The 19,121-nt window shown below is 49.0% G+C and overlaps 6 protein-coding genes across 6 annotated transcripts; 2 read left to right on the top strand and 4 right to left on the bottom strand.

The window, feature by feature from the left end:
- Positions 1-24: 24 nt before the first annotated feature.
- On the bottom strand, positions 25-1,012 carry N7447_000287 (inositol monophosphatase family protein; the record flags this gene model as incomplete). Its single annotated transcript, XM_057224563.1, has 3 exons — positions 25-703; positions 761-842; positions 895-1,012. The coding sequence occupies 3 exons, from the start codon at positions 1,010-1,012 to the stop codon at positions 25-27; spliced, it is 879 nt and encodes a 292-aa protein (XP_057088579.1).
- Positions 1,013-1,391: 379 nt separating this feature from the next.
- Positions 1,392-8,834, top strand: N7447_000286 (uncharacterized protein; the record flags this gene model as incomplete). The annotated part of the gene is made up of 16 exons (XM_057224562.1): positions 1,392-1,412; positions 1,463-1,508; positions 1,555-1,658; positions 1,712-1,822; positions 1,884-2,674; positions 2,893-3,626; positions 3,681-4,036; positions 4,082-4,441; positions 4,488-4,641; positions 4,690-5,194; positions 5,248-6,079; positions 6,128-6,186; positions 6,682-7,945; positions 7,995-8,273; positions 8,321-8,546; positions 8,602-8,834. 16 exons carry the CDS (start codon positions 1,392-1,394, stop codon positions 8,832-8,834), a joined length of 6,075 nt encoding a protein of 2,024 aa, XP_057088578.1.
- Positions 8,835-9,551: 717 nt separating this feature from the next.
- N7447_000285 (MCT family MFS transporter) lies at positions 9,552-10,958 on the bottom strand (the record flags this gene model as incomplete). The annotated part of the gene is made up of 3 exons (XM_057224561.1): positions 9,552-10,471; positions 10,526-10,618; positions 10,673-10,958. 3 exons carry the CDS (start codon positions 10,956-10,958, stop codon positions 9,552-9,554), a joined length of 1,299 nt encoding a protein of 432 aa, XP_057088577.1.
- Positions 10,959-11,353: 395 nt separating this feature from the next.
- On the bottom strand, positions 11,354-12,058 carry N7447_000284 (uncharacterized protein; the record flags this gene model as incomplete). Its single annotated transcript, XM_057224560.1, has 3 exons — positions 11,354-11,611; positions 11,686-11,820; positions 11,879-12,058. 3 exons carry the CDS (start codon positions 12,056-12,058, stop codon positions 11,354-11,356), a joined length of 573 nt encoding a protein of 190 aa, XP_057088576.1.
- Positions 12,059-12,487: 429 nt separating this feature from the next.
- On the top strand, positions 12,488-13,156 carry N7447_000283 (uncharacterized protein; the record flags this gene model as incomplete). Its single annotated transcript, XM_057224559.1, has 2 exons — positions 12,488-12,928; positions 12,965-13,156. 2 exons carry the CDS (start codon positions 12,488-12,490, stop codon positions 13,154-13,156), a joined length of 633 nt encoding a protein of 210 aa, XP_057088575.1.
- A 1,254-nt stretch (positions 13,157-14,410) lies between these two features.
- On the bottom strand, positions 14,411-18,652 carry N7447_000282 (nonribosomal peptide synthase; the record flags this gene model as incomplete). Its single annotated transcript, XM_057224558.1, has 1 exon — positions 14,411-18,652. The coding sequence occupies one exon, from the start codon at positions 18,650-18,652 to the stop codon at positions 14,411-14,413; it is 4,242 nt and encodes a 1,413-aa protein (XP_057088574.1).
- Positions 18,653-19,121: the final 469 nt, after the last annotated feature.

Raw genomic sequence — 19,121 nt, 5'->3', positions numbered from 1 at the left:
CTCAGAGGGTTATGAGCCAAGTAATCAATACTTCAATTCACCTTGAACATGGCTCCAAAACTCCTCCACCATCTCCTTTTGTCCAGTTCCATTCGGAGAACCTCGGACAGCAAGATACTTACGCCCGTCAAGACGAGCCTCCCAAACTCCCGGGTTGCCATCCGCCATAATACCCCCGGCCTCGGAGAGGATAACCCATCCCGCGCAAACATCCCAGGCCCAGCATCCACCCTCCCAATACAGATCCAGTGTGCCATCAGCCACAGCACATAAATTCAACGCGGCAGAGCCCAAACTCCGCATCGCGCGCACCATAGCCCCACCGTTTTCCTTAGACTTGCCCAGCTTCTCATATGTCCGAAGTTTAGTCTCCCAATTGTTCCCGCTGCGATCCGCACCCCATTCAATAGCAATGAGAGCATTGGCTAGTCCCGACAAGGGCTCGACATTGTCGCCTTTAAGCGGCAAGCGAGTTTCACGATTGAGGAAAGCACCTTGGCCTCGAATAGCGGAATAAAGGGTTTTGGTGGAGGGGTTATATACCACTCCCACTGTCGGAATGCGTTCAACAGCGAACCCGAGCGAAACACAGGCAAATGGAAAGCTATGCACGAAGTTTATTGTTCCATCGATGGGGTCCACGATGAAGGTAGGGGCATCGGTCAATGGGCGTGCTGGGTCGTATGTTTCCTCGCCGTGGAATCTGAGAGAAAGTACACATCAGAAGCAATACTAGCAACACGAAAGAGAGAACACATACTCGTAATGTGGGTATTTCTCCCTCAGAGAGGTCGAGATCATGTTTTCGACGGCACGATCATATTCCGTGACGAGGTCGGTACCTATAGAGATTAGCTGTTTTCTTTCTTTTTTGCAGTTTGTATGGATACGGACTATTCATTTTGGATCCTGTGTCGTTGGTTCCTGGGAGTGCATTGTTGATGATGTCCCCAGCCTTGAAGGCCAATGAGATTAGGAAGTCATGGATCTCGTTGAGGTTTGGATTCTCCATGGTGTTGGATATTGAGATGGTAAAGAGTTCTACTGCACATATAGGTTAAAAGGTCAAAGATGGAGTGAGCTCCGGGAACGCTAGAGGCGGGGGCAATTCTGACCTTTATCTGAAGGAATGTAGTAACATCGACGTTATATATTTGTAGGAATATGGATTAGATTTATACTTATGCAATACATGTAGTCACTGATATTATTCTATATTCATATGTATCACAAATCGTAGCAAATATCCCACTAAGTACATAGTATCTCCGCGTTTCCAGTGACGTCGAAACCCCCACTTCCGCGGGAAAAAAAAAATCTTTGAGATTCTGCGATTTTGGAATTGACAACACAGGTGCCCTTTTTTCTGGCTTAGAGATTATAATCCCAAGATGCCAACCGAACTTGAAGAGGTGTGTCCCTACAGCCTACGATATCAATTAGCTCACTCACATCTCTTTAGCTGGTGGAATTCCTGCACCATGGCAACACCCAAATCAGACAAATCGGTATGACAACTCCTCTCGCCCGGATATATGATCTAACAGCTCATAGCTTGCGAAAACCTCGTCGGCTTCTCCACGGCCCAGCCTGAATTGTTTAAGCGCCATCAACTCCTACCCGTTCGCGATCTGAAGCTCTTGGTCCGCGATTACATTGTGCGTTATCTGCGATCATGGGAGGGTGACTTTCGACTGATATATTTGAACAGCCAATTTCGAAGAATGCATTGACCATCCTGATCAACTTGTCTGGCGATGAAGAGGTGTTGAAACTTCTGGCTGAGGATGAGTTCATCGAGGATTTGCTTGCGAAATTGACAGTGAGTTTGTCTCAGGTATTATACCTGTGAATAGTAGTGGGGCTAATGTGTTTGACCTCAGAATGTCGAGGAGCCCAACGCCGATGAAGTGGCTATGCTTTTGGCCAATCTCGTCAAACACGAAAACCTACAGAAATTGCTTACCCTCAAGCGAAAAGCCCCCGAAACCGTATCTACCTCCGACAACGCAATCGATCAGCTGATGGACTGTTTCGTGAAGGGTGCTGAGGGTTCTCTCAACAAGCATGCCAATTTTGATTACCTATCATACGTGTTTGCCGACCTGTCCCAGACGGAAAAGGGCAGGGCCTATTTCACCCAACGCCAGGATTACGATGAGGTGGTCCCCATCACCAAGCTGACGGTCTTCACGGAGCACAAGAGCGATATTCGGAGGAAGGGCATTGCATCCACAATCAAGAACGTGGCTTTCGAAGTCGATTCGCATCCAATGCTCTTCGACGAAGACGGAGCCAACCTTCTGCCTTACCTGTTGCTCCCGCTTGCAGGTCCAGAGGAGCTGTCGGATGAGGATACTGCGGACATGCTGCCAGATCTTCAGCTGTTGCCGCCCGATAAGCAACGAGACAGCGACCCCACCATCATCACGACCCATCTCGAAACCTTGCTTCTCTTGACCACAACCCGGGATGGCCGGGATAAGATGCGAGCAGTCAAGGTTTACCCTTTGATCCGCGAGACTCACTTGCATGTTGAAGACGAGAATGTGACAGAGGCATGCGACCGGTTAGTGCAGGTCCTGATGCGAGACGAGGAAGGTGAAGGCGAAGGGGAGCCTGAACAACCTAAAGTCGAGGCACCTAAGAATGAGGATGAAGAGGTTGTAGAACTGTTTTAATGATTAGATACCAAATCCATTGTACATATGGAAACATATACGACATATATTGTATAATTAATTGTACGGAAGATAAATCTGCCGATATCGGGTGGGGTCTTCACCACACTACGACCTTAGTCTTCCACTAGCTCTGTGATTCTCTATTCTGATTCCTCAATGCCAAGATCGATCTCGAGCTACTGCACGCCCTAACCTGAAATACTAAAAGTATTTCATCATCCCCCACCATCACGTCGACCAATATTCCGTTGCAGACGCGGAAGCTGTCTTGTTCCCCGACCCCGAGGCGCAAGTGGCTTCACGCTGAATCGGATCAAGCTGGTTCTGATTTCGATGATTGTGCGAGCGACAATGGAAACTGCCCCGAAATCGACAATCTGCCACCCGACGTGAACCCCAACACGGGGATTGTTCAGCGCTTTCGGGCCTTTATGTCGCGCGCCCCTCTTCTTCCCTCGACGCCCACCCTGGGTGCTTCCTCTTACGGAGCATTGCGAACCCCAAACGACTCCGAAGAAGATATCTCAGCTTCGCGTCGTCAGAACATTCGTAGGAGCTTACAACGCGCGAGCTTCGAAAATGGCATTGGAAGCTCTTCCAACGTACCAGGGACTACCCCGAAACGATCACATTCCTCTGTCCGGCGACGAAACAGCGTGTACGCAGATATAGCCAATCGTCGGCCTTCATCCGCTACGTCCGATGTGGGAATGGGTCCTGATTCGAAATACTCGTTTGCCACAGGATTGGCCGTACCGGGCAACCCGGTGATGCAGGAGACACCGGCGTCTTCGCCATATATGACAAGTGATGATGAAAGTGTTCTTGACATTGATGATGATGATTCCAAATCCTCGAGTGAGGATCCTCCAGACAATTCGCCGTATGCCCAAGTACGAGCTTCGGTTCCGGCGACAGATGATATCACTCTTTCCATTAACAGTAAGCTTGCTTTCTGATGCTTTATTTTTTTGGCTTATATCTAATGGTTTCTAGCACCACGAATGTGGATTCTCTCTTTGTTATTCTCTTTGACGGGGTCTGCCGCCAATCTTTTCTTTTCCTTGCGCTATCCCAGTGTTGCAATTACCCCAATCATTGCTCTCGTTCTAGTCCATCCACTGGGCAAGTTTTGGGATGTGCTTTTGAAACAAACAGGTGATCCTCTTGAGGTTTTTGAGAACGGATCCCTTCATCACCGGGAATCGCTCTCTGGTGAGATCGAGGCCCCTCCTGTTCCATTGGCGTCCCGAGTCAGACTTTGGCTTGCCCAGGGCCGGTGGAATGAGAAGGAACATGCTTGCGTCTATATTAGCAGTAATGTTTCTTTTGGATTTGCTTTCGCGACTGATGTTAGTACACCAACGAAATATTTGCGACGAAGCTGACCATAACAGGTTATTGTCGAGCAACACAAATTTTACAATCAGGATGTTCCAATTATGTATCAGCTACTGCTCATCATATCCACTCAGGTTTTGGGGTATGCATTCGCGGGTCTCACTCGACGATTCCTCGTGCGGCCATCGGCTATGATCTGGCCGGGAACCCTTATGTCCACTGCAATGTTCTCTACAATGCACAAGTCTGTCAATAAAAGGGCAAACGGGTGGAGTATCTCCCGATATAAATTCTTCGTCGTTGTGTGGGCAGGGGCGTTTCTCTGGTATTTTGTTCCGGGACTGCTGATGCCCGCTCTAAGTTATTTTAATGTGATCACTTGGTTGGCACCCAAAAATGTTGTGATTTCGAACTTGGTAAGACATTCAGGTCGTTTTCCACTGCCTCGACTAACTCTTCTAGTTTGGTGTTGCCTCTGGTCTCGGGATGTTCCCATTGACCTTCGATTGGGCTCAAATTGCCTATATTGGCTCCCCATTACTCACGCCTTGGTGGGCAGCGGCTAACATCGTGACGGGACTGGTGGTTGTCATATGGGTAGTCGCCCCAATACTTTGTAAGTTCTCCCCATCTTATCTCAATTGACTCTGCTGATCAAAAAAAGACTATAAAAATACTCTTTTCTCTGCATATATGCCCATAGTTTCAACAGCAGTGTTCGACAATACCGGGCGACCATACAACGTTAGCCGAATCTTGACCGCGGACTTTTTGTTCGATGAAAAGGCCTATCAAGATTACTCCCCAGTTTATCTCCCAATCACCTATGTGTTGTCCTACGGTGTTCAGTTTGCTGCTTTGACATCCCTTGTCACTCACACCATTTGCTGGTATGGGAAGGACATCTGGCAACAGACCAGAAAGGCTTTTGAGGAAAGACGAGAAGTGCCAGACATGGAAACGTACCAGCCCCTTCGTCGAAGCAATGATACGGTTCGACAGAGTTATGACATCCCAAGGACTAGCTCTCACGAACCGAGCCAGGAAATTCCATTGGGAGGGGATGATGTCCATTGTCGCTTGATGAGGCGCTACAAGGACGCTCCCCTCACGTGGTATCTTCTCGTGTTCATTTCCATGCTCGCCACTGCCATCTTCACGGTGGAGTAGTACGTTTCTACCTCTCTTTGATCTTTGATAGTAGCTGATCCTAGCCCAAAAGTTATCCAACACACCTACCTTGGTATGGGCTGCTCTTGGCTCTTGGTATTACTTGTGTGTTTTTCATCCCAGTGGGCATCATCATGGCCGTCACCAATCAGCATAGCAGCCTCTATCTAATCTGCCAACTCCTTTGCGGTATTGTATTCCCGGGAAGGCCTGTAGCGAACATGATTTTCGTGACCTACTCATATATCAGTTCTGCACAAGGAATCAAGTTTTCCTCGGACCTCAAACTTGGCCATTACATGAAGATCCCACCACGGATTCTGTTTGGCGTCCAGATGATGGCAACTTTGGTCTCAAGTCTGACTCAAATTGGTGTGCTGAACTGGATGTTCACTTTTGTCCCGGGTCTCTGCACCCCGGAGGCTATCAATGGTTTCAATTGCCCACTTGCTCGAGTCCATTTCAATGGCAGCATTCTCTGGGGAGTCGTTGGGCCTCAGCGCTTCTTTGGCCCCGGAGGGCTATATCGTCCGCTTGTCTGGGCCTTTTTGCTGGGAGCTGTGGCCCCTCTCAGCGCATGGCTTCTGGGGAGACATAGCAAGAAGAGCTTCTGGCGTATGGTCAACTTCCCTATCTTGTTTGGCAGTCTGAGCTGGATACCCCCTGCAACCGGGCTCAACTTTTCCATCTGGGCCCTTGTATGTTTTTTGTTTAATTATGTCATCCGGCGAAGGAGGACCGCATGGTGGGAAAAATATGCAATGACCTTGTCGGCTGCATTGGATTCTGGGTTAGCATTTGCAGTGGTCGTTGTCTTCTTCGTCTTCATTTACCCAGGCTGGGTCGATGGTTTCAAATGGTGGGGAACGGAGATTTATAAACAAGTAAGTCCCTGATCTTCTAATTGTTTGATACCTGCTAACTGTCTCAAGGGCTGTGATTGGATTGCTTGTCCATACAAACCACTGGAACCGGGTCAACGATTCGGTCAGTAAATTTTATATCAATTGAAAACATAGATCTTGCAGTGGAACAATAAGGATGCTATTAGTAAATATACTCTCAATTTTGATTATGGCATGCGAGGTCAGTAGTTAGAGCTCACGTACTGTGTAGGTGATTTTTGAAAGAGCCTCTTGACGCACAGACCACATAGACCGGAGATCTCCCCGGTGCACGTGACTGTGTTAGCGGGACGGGTAAACATTTACTCCGTGGTCAACCGTCATACCTGCGGGTCGCTGCCCCCAGCTCTTTCAAAGTGACTTTCCCATCTCTCATTCTTTTTTAAACCTGTTCACCCTTGTCGCAACACAAGACAGGCAAAAGATTACATTCTTCTCCATACTTCCACCCCTGGCGCAACCCGTCGCGTCACCTTCTACCGATCGTACAATTCTGCTTTGTACGTCGGCAACATGTCGACCCCAACGAATCCTTCGAATGCTCGCACTCCAACTGGGCCAAATGGTGCACCGCTGATGAGGATTCGTCGTCCAAAAGCAGCGGACCCTTTAGTCCGACCGAAGAGACGGCCTGCGCCTAAACCAGCTGGCGCCACTCCTGGCAATGGAACAGCCACAAAGACTCTTCCCTCACGGCCACAAACGTCCAACCCCCAGACAATCCTTCCGTCCGAGCGACCTATGCTTGAGCTTTCAAACAATCACATGTCTGCGAATGGGTTCAGTGGCCCTTTGCTCAGTGATAAATACATTGATTATCCGGTGGTGACGACAAAACGAGCTCTGATGGAGGGAATTAAGCACCACATCGCGCGATTTGCCTCGAAGAAAAGCGTCGACCCACGTGATGAATCACAATTTACACGACCAGTTCGACTTCACCGCCGCGACCCGCGTTCACGAAATCATGATCCAAATTCGGGACGGACCGAGATCGATGGCCAGCCGATGGATGAAGCTGAACGTGAAGCCTTTGATGCCCGAAAGGCAGCACGTGAAAAAGAGCGAGCGGAGAACCTTTCCCAGATCGCCCCCGCCCTCGGCTCCACCTCGAAACGACCAAATGCCCCGAAGCAGAAGACGCAGCAGGTTTTCAAGTCGGATATGACCCCTGAAGAGATTGCAAGAGCACGGATCAAGTACGAAGAGGCTTTGCCATGGCACCTGGAGGATTTCGATAACCGGCACACGTGGGTTGGAAACTACGAAGCAGCTCTGTCCGAAACGCATGCAGTCTTTATCCTCGACAACGGAAAGATGAGAATGATTCCGGCCGAAAAGTGGTACAAGTTCAACGCTAAGAGTAACTTCAAGGCTTTGACTATTGATGAAGCAGAGAAATTCATGGCCAAGAGAGTGAAAGACCCTCGATGGTTCATGGAAAAGCAGCAGCAGTTGGAGCAAGAAAAGGAATTGGAAACATACGCTAAGCAGCGCAAAGTCTACGCCGGAAAACAGGGCACGGATACCAAGGGCGCAGGATTGGAGACTGGTGAAATGGATTTCGAAGAGGATCGATTTGCCGACGACGAAGAGCATGATGATCTCTTCAATGAGGATGAAGATGCGAAGGATGCCGAGAAGAGAATCAAAGAGGACCAGCTCAAGGCGAATGTGTTCAATCTCAAGGACGAGAAAGAGTATGACGCCGAAGAAATGCGAGAGAAACGTGAGCGAGAGGCCCGGCGTGTGTTGGGCAAAGGTGTGCGCAAGGCTCTGAAGAAGAGAGAACGGAACTTTGATTACAGCAGCGGTTCGGATGTCAATCCGTACACGGATGAGGAGGTAAGTTTTCACCTATCTTCGATAGCAAACCCCAAACCAACATAGACAGAGCTCCGATGACAGCGAAACCGAGCGGGCCAAGGAGGAGGAACGGAAGAAGGCAGAAGAAGAAAAGGCCCAGAAAGAAGCGACCTCCTCCAAGGGAACAAATACTCCCTCCGGTCGACCCAAGCATACAGACGCTTTGAAGAAACCGTCCCGGAAAAGGCTTGGATCACCATACGCCTCCGATGCGAGCGGCACCGATACGTCTCGAAAGAAGGCCAAAAACATGCATCTCCCTACGTCCCAACCCCCGTCGCGTCCGATCTCTCCATCCGCTTTGCAGGTATGCACAATCATTCCCCTTTGGCCAATACATACTGATTTACCCAGGGCAAGAAACGCGTGCGAAACATTCCTGGTGGTCCTGGATCAGGCAGTGATGTCGACACTGGTGTCGGATCTGGAGCTGAAATGACCGAGGGTGGCAAGATCAAGAAACTGAAACTCAACCCCTCTACTGTGGCTTCTCGCGGTGGCACTCCACAAGGGTCTCGCGCCGCAAGTCCTTTACCTCGACTCTCCGGAAGCCGTGCCAACAGCCCCGACGGTCCCAGAGGTGAGTTCCGGTCCAAATATATTCTTGATATTAGATATAAACTAACCATCTGTAGGCCATCGTATGTCGACGCCAGTCTCTGGAAACCAAACCTTCCCGACGGCCGGCGAAATCCATGCAGCCATCCCAGCATCTGGCATCCTCAGCAGCGATCTCTTGAAGGTGTTCCGTCCTCGCATTGGTGAATCCAAGGAGAACCATCGGAAATTCATTGCCATTGTCAAGGATGTTAGTGTTTACGGGAAAGAGGATCGTATGCTGCGACCAGGTCCCTGGAAGGGGAACTGAGACTTGCGCCAAGTGATTCCAAGTTACAATCAAATGTCGAATACTTTCCATGTTTTTACTTTTCTTTCCTATCTGTCAATCTCTGTCCAGCAGACACTTTGACAGTGACTATCTTCCATAGGTGTTGTATTCTGGCTGTTCATAGTTGTTCATACCGATCACCTACTTAATATCCTTACCATGAGCATCATCTACATATGTACCGGATAATGCCTGACCTTTGAAACCTTTCCCGTGCATTTGTCTAATCTAGGTAAAACCTGGAAACAAAGCTCTTTAAATACATGCTTGGGACCCGGTTTAATATGCCTACGGCATAGACACCTCTGCCGATCAGGGGGCGACACGTGAGACGATTCCTATTGACTTATCCACGTGGGACAACAACCAGCTCGATAATTATTGCCAAGAAGATGGCCAATCATACGAATACGTTCTATTTATAGATGCTGAATCCACTGATCTACAATATACGAATTTGTGGGTACTGATTATAAGTAGCATCTTAGGATCAATTTGGTTTTCTGTGCCTTGAACCTGATAGAATCTTTGATACTATTTATCTCGTATCGTTTGATAATTTGCAGGGTTTAACATTTGTGCAATGGCCAGCACTATGTATGCTTCAAAAGCAGGCACGTAACTCTATAACTAATACCATCTAATTCTAATGCACGATCAAGCAACCAATCACTCTTTGCCATGCAAAATCCCATTTTAAAAGACCCTTTTGACCTTCCATCCGGTCTGGGAACCTCTCGCCAACGCAAAGAAGGCCGCCGAAAGCCCATAGGCCACCCCGCAAAACACGATCAATCCCCAATATTCTTCCTTGCCCTCATGCGTCTGCGCCTTGAGAATCTGTCCTGCAATTGGCAACGACACAAGCACTCCCACGCTGACAAAAGCATAAGCGGTACCATACCGCTTCCCAAAGTCCACTGTTTTGGAAATCTGTGCGACACAGACGGGACTCAGGCCTATTGCCGAGCCGCTCCAGAACCCGAAGAGTGCAGTATAACTAATGATGGCTGCATGGTTGGATCCACTCTTCAGCCAGAGCGAAATGGTCAAGATTGCTGAGATGGCGGTCGTCACGACCATGGCGTTGAAGCGACCGTATCGGTCGGCTGCATAGGCGGGCATCAACCGGCCGAGGACGGAGGCTGCGTTCAGAATGGACATCAGACTGTAGGCTTGCTCGATTCCCATCGAGTTTGCGCGTGCGTACGAGGTGAGGTAGGTGACCGGGATGAGCGCACCAATGTCGGCAAAAACGATCGCTGCGGTGGTCAGGGTAAACGGGATCTCGCGGAGAACTCGGAAGTCGACAGTCTTCCGAGTCCCCTTTTTGGGCTCTAGGCGTGATTTCTGGAGGAGAGCTCCGGTGCTGCAGAAGACTAGAGTGATGAAGCCGAGAGTGCGAATTGCCCAGCCAAACCCGACTTTCGGGGCGAGAGCGTTGAAGATCTGCGGGAAGATGATCCCACCGATACTTCCGGCCGTGGCGATGATGCCTGTTGCGAGAGCGCGGCGTTTGTGAAACCAGTGAGTTATGACGGAGACACTGGGGGTGAAGATCATGGATGCAGAGATGCCACCGAGAACGCCGAAGCTGAGCATGAATTGGTAGTATTCTATTTAGATCCTTAATCCCACGGAAGAAATACCCAGAAGCATTGTGGACTTACCCTTCGAGACGCTGAAGGACATCACAGCGGTTGTGAGGCCAATGGTGCCTAGGACAAGGAGCTGCTTCGGCCCATAACGATCAAATATAGGCCCTCCTCGCGATCAGTTACTCGTACATTCAATGTTTGGGTTAAAAGATAACGTACCAACCTGCATACCACCGATCAATAGGAAGAAAACATGAACGCTGAAAATCCACGACACGGCGCCGCGGGAGGACTCGTGCAGCTGATGCGTTGCAATCCAATCCGCGAAAACACCAGTGGTATTCATTAGGCCGAACGAAGGGAGGGCAGCGCACCACGACCCTAAGACCACCAGCCACGCTTGCAGTCCACCGTCGGAGTACGATTCAGACTCGTCGTCTACCATTGGAGGCTCTGCCCGCATTGTCGCTTCTTGGGCGGCAACTTCCTCCTTCACTGTGCCCATTTCTGAATGGTATATATGAATATGGAAGGCAAAGAGAGAAAAGAACCCACGATGCTGGGTCCAAGAAGAAGACAAAGAAACTAGGGGAAGCGCGCGTGAGAGGTGGAGTCCTTCTCCAGCCCTTGCATGATAAGGTGTGACCAGGCAAGGAGGTAGATCATGTATATGTACATATGTATGTTGTAGTTACATAGCATAATTTACCAACCCCTAACCCCTCGGCCCTTGAATAGCCCGGTTCACATTTGCGGGCCGCTGGCTTCTCCCGGTATGTAGATCAAAACTTTGGACTGCTTAAGGCAGCTTGCCTTTTTGGGTGCTAGTAAAGAAAAACCAAAAAAATAATCACCTTTCTTGTGTCTCATACTCACAAGTCGATTCTAACTACTCTAAGTCTAATGGAGAACCGACTTTAATTCCTCGGTAGTCTCATTATACCGTCCTTGATCACTCACAATACCACCCGCGCAGATCGGAACTAGGGGCAGAGTCAACTGAGTCAAGGACGTAATGGCCTTGCTGCATCCATTCACACGGTCTTCAAGCTTTGGTAGGACGTCTGGGGGTGTGGCAGTAGCATTCGACAAGATCATGGTGAGAGTGTCATTCTTTCCAATTATGATCTCCATGAGAATTCGATGGACGTCGGCGAACTATGAAGTTTCAATGTTAAACAAAGGGGGGAAACAAAAAGAAAGAAAGAAAAAAAAAGGGAAAAAAAACCTACATCGCGAAACATCTCACAGATCTCCGTTTGCATACTTGCATCCATCGCTCCTGCGACCGCTTCCTGCGAGTGCCCAAGTACCACAAACTCGTTCTCCGCGGCCGTCGTGATTAACTCAAATCCACCGATGACATCCTAGATATACAGTTAGTCTTCCGGAGTAAATCCCATGAGGAGTCGGAGGTGAACTCACCGGTAAGAAGCGATCCGCTGTTGAAGGAAAGATATCAATTGCAGCGCTCGCTGTTAACGAGGATAAATCCATCATTATATGCAGAGTGTTTTCTAGAGCCGTAGCCGTGGCTGGAGCGTCGGCAGCAGAGGCGACGAGCGCGTCCAGCGACAGGGCGGTGAGGATGGTGCGGAGGTTCATGATGATGTCGTTATTGGACTCTGGGTTGGCCCGAGAAGAAGAATAGAGGATTTATCAAAGAGGGTTTAGGGACTGCCACGGAGTAAAGGTACGAAGACTTCCATCCCTTGCAGACGTGCGTCGTGCGGTAAGAGCTACTACCACTGGGTACCTGCTTATGTAGTTCGCGTCGACCATTCTTCCAGGATGATGTATCCAGAAGTGGACCTCTCAATAGCCCACCAGGCCCAATCCACCAAATGGGCTGGGTTTTGAGCCCTACCTTCGGGCCCATCGGTGGGAAGTGGGTCCGGAATGAAAGCCCGCAATTGTCACTAAGCACTCACCTCCCTCCAGGGGGTAGGTGAGCCCACACCTGTTAACAAACCCACACCTATTAACAAAAATATCATTATTTCAATTTCAAACCTATTTTTCACCACCAAAACTATGCCGATTTCATCCGAAAAAGAAGAGATCCTTCTCTCAAATGCCCTCGAAGCCTATAAATCAGGTGAATTTACCAGTGTTCAGGCCGCAGCCTCTCATTTTGGCGTCTCGAAGTGGAAGCTTCGGTACCGAAAGGAAGGCAGGACAAATGGAAAAGGCCGTGCAGCCGCCAAAAAAGCCCTAAATTCCTCACAAGAAGCCTCTCTTATTCGCTGGATTGAGCACCTTAATTCAGTATATACACCACCAAATGCTAGTGATATTGAGGGTGCTGCAAATCGTATTTTACGACATTGTGGTTCCGACCGGCAGGTTGGCAAAATGTATGGGTATCAATTCATTCGACGCCTACCGCCCTATATCGGCCTTCGTACACAAAAGCCGGTGGAAAAAGCGAGGATTGAAGCTGAATTACACGGTGAATTAGTTCACTGGTATGAGGTCTATGGCTAATTCCTTAAAAAGAACAAAATTCAGGCCAACGAACTATATATCTGGGATGAGACTGGCTTCCAGCTAGGTATTGGAACGAAGGAAAACGTCGCTTCTACCCGTAAATATGAGACTATTACGACTAGTGGAATAGGCCAGAATATCACTGGAATTGAGTGTATTTCGGCCGATGGCTGGGTTATGCATCCATGGTTTCTAATGCGTGGTTCTGAATAAATGGAAGACTGGTTTAACGGCGATAATGATCCTACTAACTATAGGGTTATTAAACTAACTGCTAAAGGCTAGACCGACGATATAACTGCGATTCAATGGCTATTGGGCTTCCATTATACCACTAAAAAGCGAGTTACTAAAGGCAGACCTAGGGTTTTGGTTATGGATAACCACTGCCAAAGCTTCAATATTAGACCTTGGTGGTTTATACTAAAAATGACACATCGATGCCAGCCTCTCGATGGCAAGCTATTCTCAGTCCTTAAATAAAAATTCCGAAGAAAGAATAATGAGATTGTACGATAGGGTGGAGATGTTGATGATAAACGGCATTTTCTTCAAATTATCAAAACAGTCCACAAAGACACATTTAAATCGCAAACGATTAAATGATCATTCAAAGACACCGGTCTTTGGCCTTATGACTTGTATATTGTGTGCGATTAAATTGATCCAGGCTGGGAAGATGAACCAGTCCTTGAAATATATGGTCATACGCCATGACTAAACCGTGAATTTCCTAGTTCAGTAACGAATTCGCCGCCTAATTCAGATCAAAGATTCTCTAAAGTTAAGGATAAGATTCAAACTATATTCGAAGACGATGAATTAGACCTTCCGAAGCTTCAAAGACATATAAACCGTGCAATTCATGGCGGTAAGCAGGCTATTCAAGACCTAGCCCTTGCAAAACAGACGATAAAAAGGGATGCAAAGCCACAAGATTCCTATCCGCATTGTAAAGGGTGCTCCTAAGAGTCCTTTGTAGTCAATTGCAGGCAATTCGAAGGTTCATCGGCGTTGTACGAAGGAATCTAAGCTGGATATTCGGCGTGAGGCTGGAAATGCAAGAATTCGAGACTATTGGCACCGCGCCAATCAGGCTCTCAAAGAAAAAGAAGAAGCATCAGGGGTAGAGATTATCTTGAAGCTAATAGTGAGCTATTTAGATATATAGATCCAGATGGGATGGTGGCTGAAAAATAGGTTTGAAATTGAAATAATGATATTTTTGTTAATAGATGTGGGTTTGTTAACAGGTGAGTACTTAGTCACAATTATATGACATCTGATGGGAATCCCGGGAGAGAAAACAATGCAATGCAAAATATATTGTCTATCGAAACTGGGGAAAAGAAAAGAAAAGAGAGAGAGAGAGAGAGAGAGAGAGAGAGAGAGAGAAGCTATCTAGTCCTGGAGGTATGGGGACTAGGGATCCCTAACAACATCATGTAGCGATCAGAACCCACGCATCTATACCTCTAAGAACGGAAACGACCTAGCCTCCCCGGTCTCAATAACAGCCTCCATGAACTTGCCTACAATCACCTCCATGCCTGCCTCCATAGCACGTCTGATCCACTCTAGCGTACTGACTCTCTCATACTTCCCGCCATATAATCTCACCAGATGAGCGCTCAATTCCTCTATCGGAACCTTCACCCCACTCGAATGGTGTACATATCTCAACGTCTGGCCAAAGTGCGAAGCAAGGACTGTTTGCACTATCTCATCTGCCACTGCTTCAACCTGTCGGAAATCAAAATACCCATCCATTTTCTCCAACGCTGGGACGGCTCCAAGCTCCCTTGAATACCGCAATACAGCGTTCACTGTATCTGAGCTTGGTGCGTCCTCGCCAATCACGTAGCATGGCCGATGAATACACACGTTTACTCCGATCTTCTTTGATAGGGATTCAAGGAATTTCTCGCTGGCCCATTTAGCCGCGACAAACCCCTCGGACCCATCGTTTGGCGGTGGGTAAGCAGATAGCGAGATCGGTTGATAGCTCGCCTTCCCGGAGAAAAGTGTCACCCTGTTGGAGGAGATATAGTGCAGCGGTATGTGAGCGCGGGCGGCCAATTCCGCAAGAAGGATTGTCGAATGGAAGTTGGGCACTCGGAGAGAAGAATACCGGTTCATGCAGTTGCCGAACGTGCCAGCGTGGATGATCAAGTCTACTGTTGAGTGGAGGGCCGTGAAGGTTTCTTTTGGGATGCCGAGGAGAGGATCCGTTAGGTGACCGTGATAGACGGTGACTCGGTCAGACGAGGGCAACTCGGAGGATTGTTCCGATGGAACGGCGATGCAATGGACCTTGGTTATTGTGCGGGAGTCAAGAAGGGACTTGAGAATGGCTTTGCCCATGAAGCTTGTGGCGCCGGTCAGGAGGACTTCTTGAGGGATCGGTGGGCGGCAGACGCTCGGCTGGATGCGAGAGTATCGAGTAAAACTGTCCGGGACTTTTGTTTCTTCGTCCCAGTTGATCGTGTCGTCATTGATATCGGACTTCATCGAGCTCAGCAGAGCAGCCATCTTGTCTAAAGTGCTAGCCTTGAACAGCTCCGCTAGCGGGATGGTGATGTCCGCGTATTGCCGGATCGTACCTTGTAACTTGGCGAGAAGGACCGATGTCCCGCCGACAGCAAAGAAATCGGACTTGGGGTTAATCGACACTGCAGGAGCCATCCCATGTAAGACTTCCTCCCAGTGCATCTTGAGTTCGGCTTCTGCGAGCGTGAAAGGCTGATCGGCTTTGGCCGCAGCGTTTATCTCGGGCAATGGAAGCGCAGCGAGCTTCTTCCTATCCACTTTTCCATTCGGCGTCATAGGTATTGTATCAAGTGGCACAATAATACTCGGACGCATTGAGTGAGGAAGGGGAAGATTGGCCGCTATATCCCCAAATTCAACATCACTGAGAGCCATACCCGGCGCTAGAACGACATGCGCGACGAGAAATTGGGATTCACTCTGTCCTCTTGCAGAGACAATTGCTTGTGAGAGCAGACCGCCAGCTACTTTCAAAACAAAGTGGGACACTTCTTCCAGATCCACGCGCACTCCTCGAAGTTTGATCACTGTTTCACTGGCCAGTCGGGACATGAAGAACAGTGATCCGTCTTCCAATAACCTGCCTTGATCTCCGGTCCGGTATAGCCTCGTCCACCCGCGAGCTCGATACTCTGCAGAAGAAAATGGGTTGTCGATGAACTTCCCTTCGGCCATCGAGAGATCCAGGTATCCCAATCCCACCACCCCACCGCCGACACAAACTTCCCCAGGAAAACCCGGAGGAAGCAGATTCAGCTCATCGTCTATAATGTACAGGGCTGTGTTTGGAAAAGGCTTGCCCACATTCCCTTCCATGATACTGTCCTCTTTTCCAGACAGCGGTCGAGTGCATACGACACCTCCAGCCTCGGTGGGGCCGTAGGCAATGGTAATCTTGGGGCAGTAATGACCCAAACGTTCATGAAACTCCTTGATCAGGTGGTCAGTCACAAGTTCACCACCGACATAGACATGTTTCCACGACCGGAGTAAGGTCATGTAATCAGTCCCATAGCGGAGAAGCATGGTGTATTCTGCGGGTGTGCCGAAGGTCACGGTTACTCGTTCTGCGACCATTAACCGTGAAATGCCAATCGGGTCGAAGCGGAGGTTTCGAGGTACTATCACCAAGTTTCCGCCAAATCCAAGAGCCAAGAACATCTGGGCGATGGACATGTCGAAACCGAGTGAGCTCTGCTGCAGTACTGTCTCGGGTCGGCATTTGAATGTTCTTGCTTGGGCGGGGATCCAGTTTCTGAACATGCCCTGGGCGAGCAGGATTCCTTTTGGCTTTCCGGTGGAGCCACTGCTGTAGAGAATGAAGGCAAGTGAGGTGGATGTTCCTCGGTTGGGTGCAGGTGCTATAGACTGGGATGAGTCAATGCTGTCGACGTCGAGGTAGACGCCAACTCCAGTGAAGCTCTTTGTAATTTCCATGGTTGTAGTTTGGCAAACGAGCACTGCCGGTTTACAATCCGCTAGGATTGATGCTTGACGCTCCGCCGGAAGACTAATATCCACTGGCACATACACGGCCCCGACTCGAAGAACGGCGAGCATGGCAGCGATCGCTCGTAGGGACGGCTCACAAAGGACTGCAACTGGTGTTTCAAACTCAACGCCCATTTTGAGCAGTGTACCGGCTATTCCATTTACCAACGATGCCAGGTCTGCATAGCTATGGGGTCCTGAAGCATCAGTAACCGCAACGGCGTCTGCATGTTCTCTCGCGACGTTGTCAAACCGCTCAACCAGTGTCTCCGGCCAGTCATTATCCAAAGTCTCACCTCCCCCGAGACAAAGAGCATCGTCGATGAGTGTTGTAGAAAACAAAGAGTAATTCCCAACGGAGAGAGACTGATCGTCACAAATTTGTTGCAGAAGATGAGAATACATGTCTGTAAACTTCTCTGCGCTTTCCGGACTATAGATATAGTTGCGGCAAACAACCTCAAGCATCCAATTCCCTGTAACTGAGGGTGTGATGTTTATGGTCATATCGTATGGAGACCTCGCCTGGACGGCCTCCACATACTCCAAAGAACCATCGCCCATTGGCAGATGCATCACCTCGCCCGCACGGTAATTTACCATGATTTGAAATATTGGTGTGTTTTCTGAGGAGCGAGGGACATTGAGCCGATCTGTAATGAGTCCAAATGGCACTGCCGAATTGCTCAATGCCGAGATTGCAGTGCGTGCAGTTCGTCGGAATAAAGCACTGAAGTCGTCTCCCTCTTCAACTCGCAAACGAAGAGGCAGGGTATTCACGAAGAGCCCTACGGTATTCATAAAGTGGAAATCAGATCTCCCAGCATCGGTCGTGCCAATGCACACCTCCTGGGTACCCAACAAACGACTCAGCAAGATGTGAATCACAGACAGATGGAAATGAAACGGAGATCCTCGTAAGCTTCGGGAGACGGCTTTCACCTGCTCCGTACATCTCGGATTGATCATCGTTGTAGTTGTATGGCTCCGAAAGTCTTTTGTTGCAGCTCGAGCTTTCACTCGTGCGAAGGGAAGTAACGGAGTCACCTCGGGCAGCGGTGTCAGGTTCTGTCTCCAATACTCGAATTGTCGATCAAAGTCTCCTTTCTCAATGGCCCGATTCTGCGCCTCTGAGTATTCCGTATATGACGGAGGCATAGGCGGGAACTCCTTTCCTTGGTAGGCCAAGTTCAGATCCTTCAAAAAGACTGACCAGCTATACGCGTCGATGGCCAGGTGGTGGAAATAAAAGATTATTCTGTAGTCCCCATTGCCCATGTTGAAAACCGCAACCCGTAAAACCTCCCCATTATCTAGTTGCCATATCTTCTTTTTTGCTTCCTCGAGTTTGTTGACACAGGAAGCCTCGTCAGCTTCGTCGAAGTATTCGAAATACGGCAACGCCTCACAACGCACGGCCTGCACCAATTGCCCGGTATCCCGGTCCATGAAGTAGGCAGTCTGAAGTGACTTATGCCGAGCAAGGACTCGCTCAAGTGCCATTCTGAATTGCGGGGCCTGAAAATTGCCTCTCGTTTTGTAGGACACTGCCATGTTGGACTGCGTGGGGTCGCTCATGTATTGTTCTGCGAACCAGAGTCGAGACTGTACGGGAGACATCTTGTGCTTCCGTTCGAAGGCTTCAGCCTGGGAATTTGTTTCTCCCATGCTGAAATGTTTTGATCTCTGTATGGTGGGGTTGCAGTTTGTAGTGAACTTATATTTTGTTTGATGACTTTGGAACAGATGAGAAGGGCTTCCAAGTTGGTGCGCTTTGGCAAGGACGGACAGCACCCTCTGGTTCCTCGTGGATAGCTTCAGCTGGACGCTTATGCTACTTTAAAGCCTGCAGGTTTCTTTCAACACTCTTAGTCTACTGTCCAATGCTGGCTTACGTGGAGTGCACACTTGCGGTGTGCACACCGCAAGTGTGCACATTGCAACCTCTCCTCGGCATGTAAGGAGCTATGTAGCTCGTGTCACCGATGAGGGTGCACATGGGATATTGAAGTATACCTACCCAAAAGGCTCAAGGTCTAGACAGATTGATTGCGCTAGTCAATCTGCTCCACTAATGCCAACTCACTGCTGCAGGCCCATGGCAAGGATAACTCGCTCCATTCCACAGTTGTTTCAC

The sequence above is a fragment of the Penicillium robsamsonii genome (genome assembly GCF_028829455.1).
Source record: "Penicillium robsamsonii strain IBT 29466 chromosome Unknown utg000001l_segment0_segment0, whole genome shotgun sequence".
NCBI lineage: Eukaryota > Fungi > Ascomycota > Eurotiomycetes > Eurotiales > Aspergillaceae > Penicillium > Penicillium robsamsonii.
This window is presented reverse-complemented; position numbering and strand designations above follow the sequence as displayed.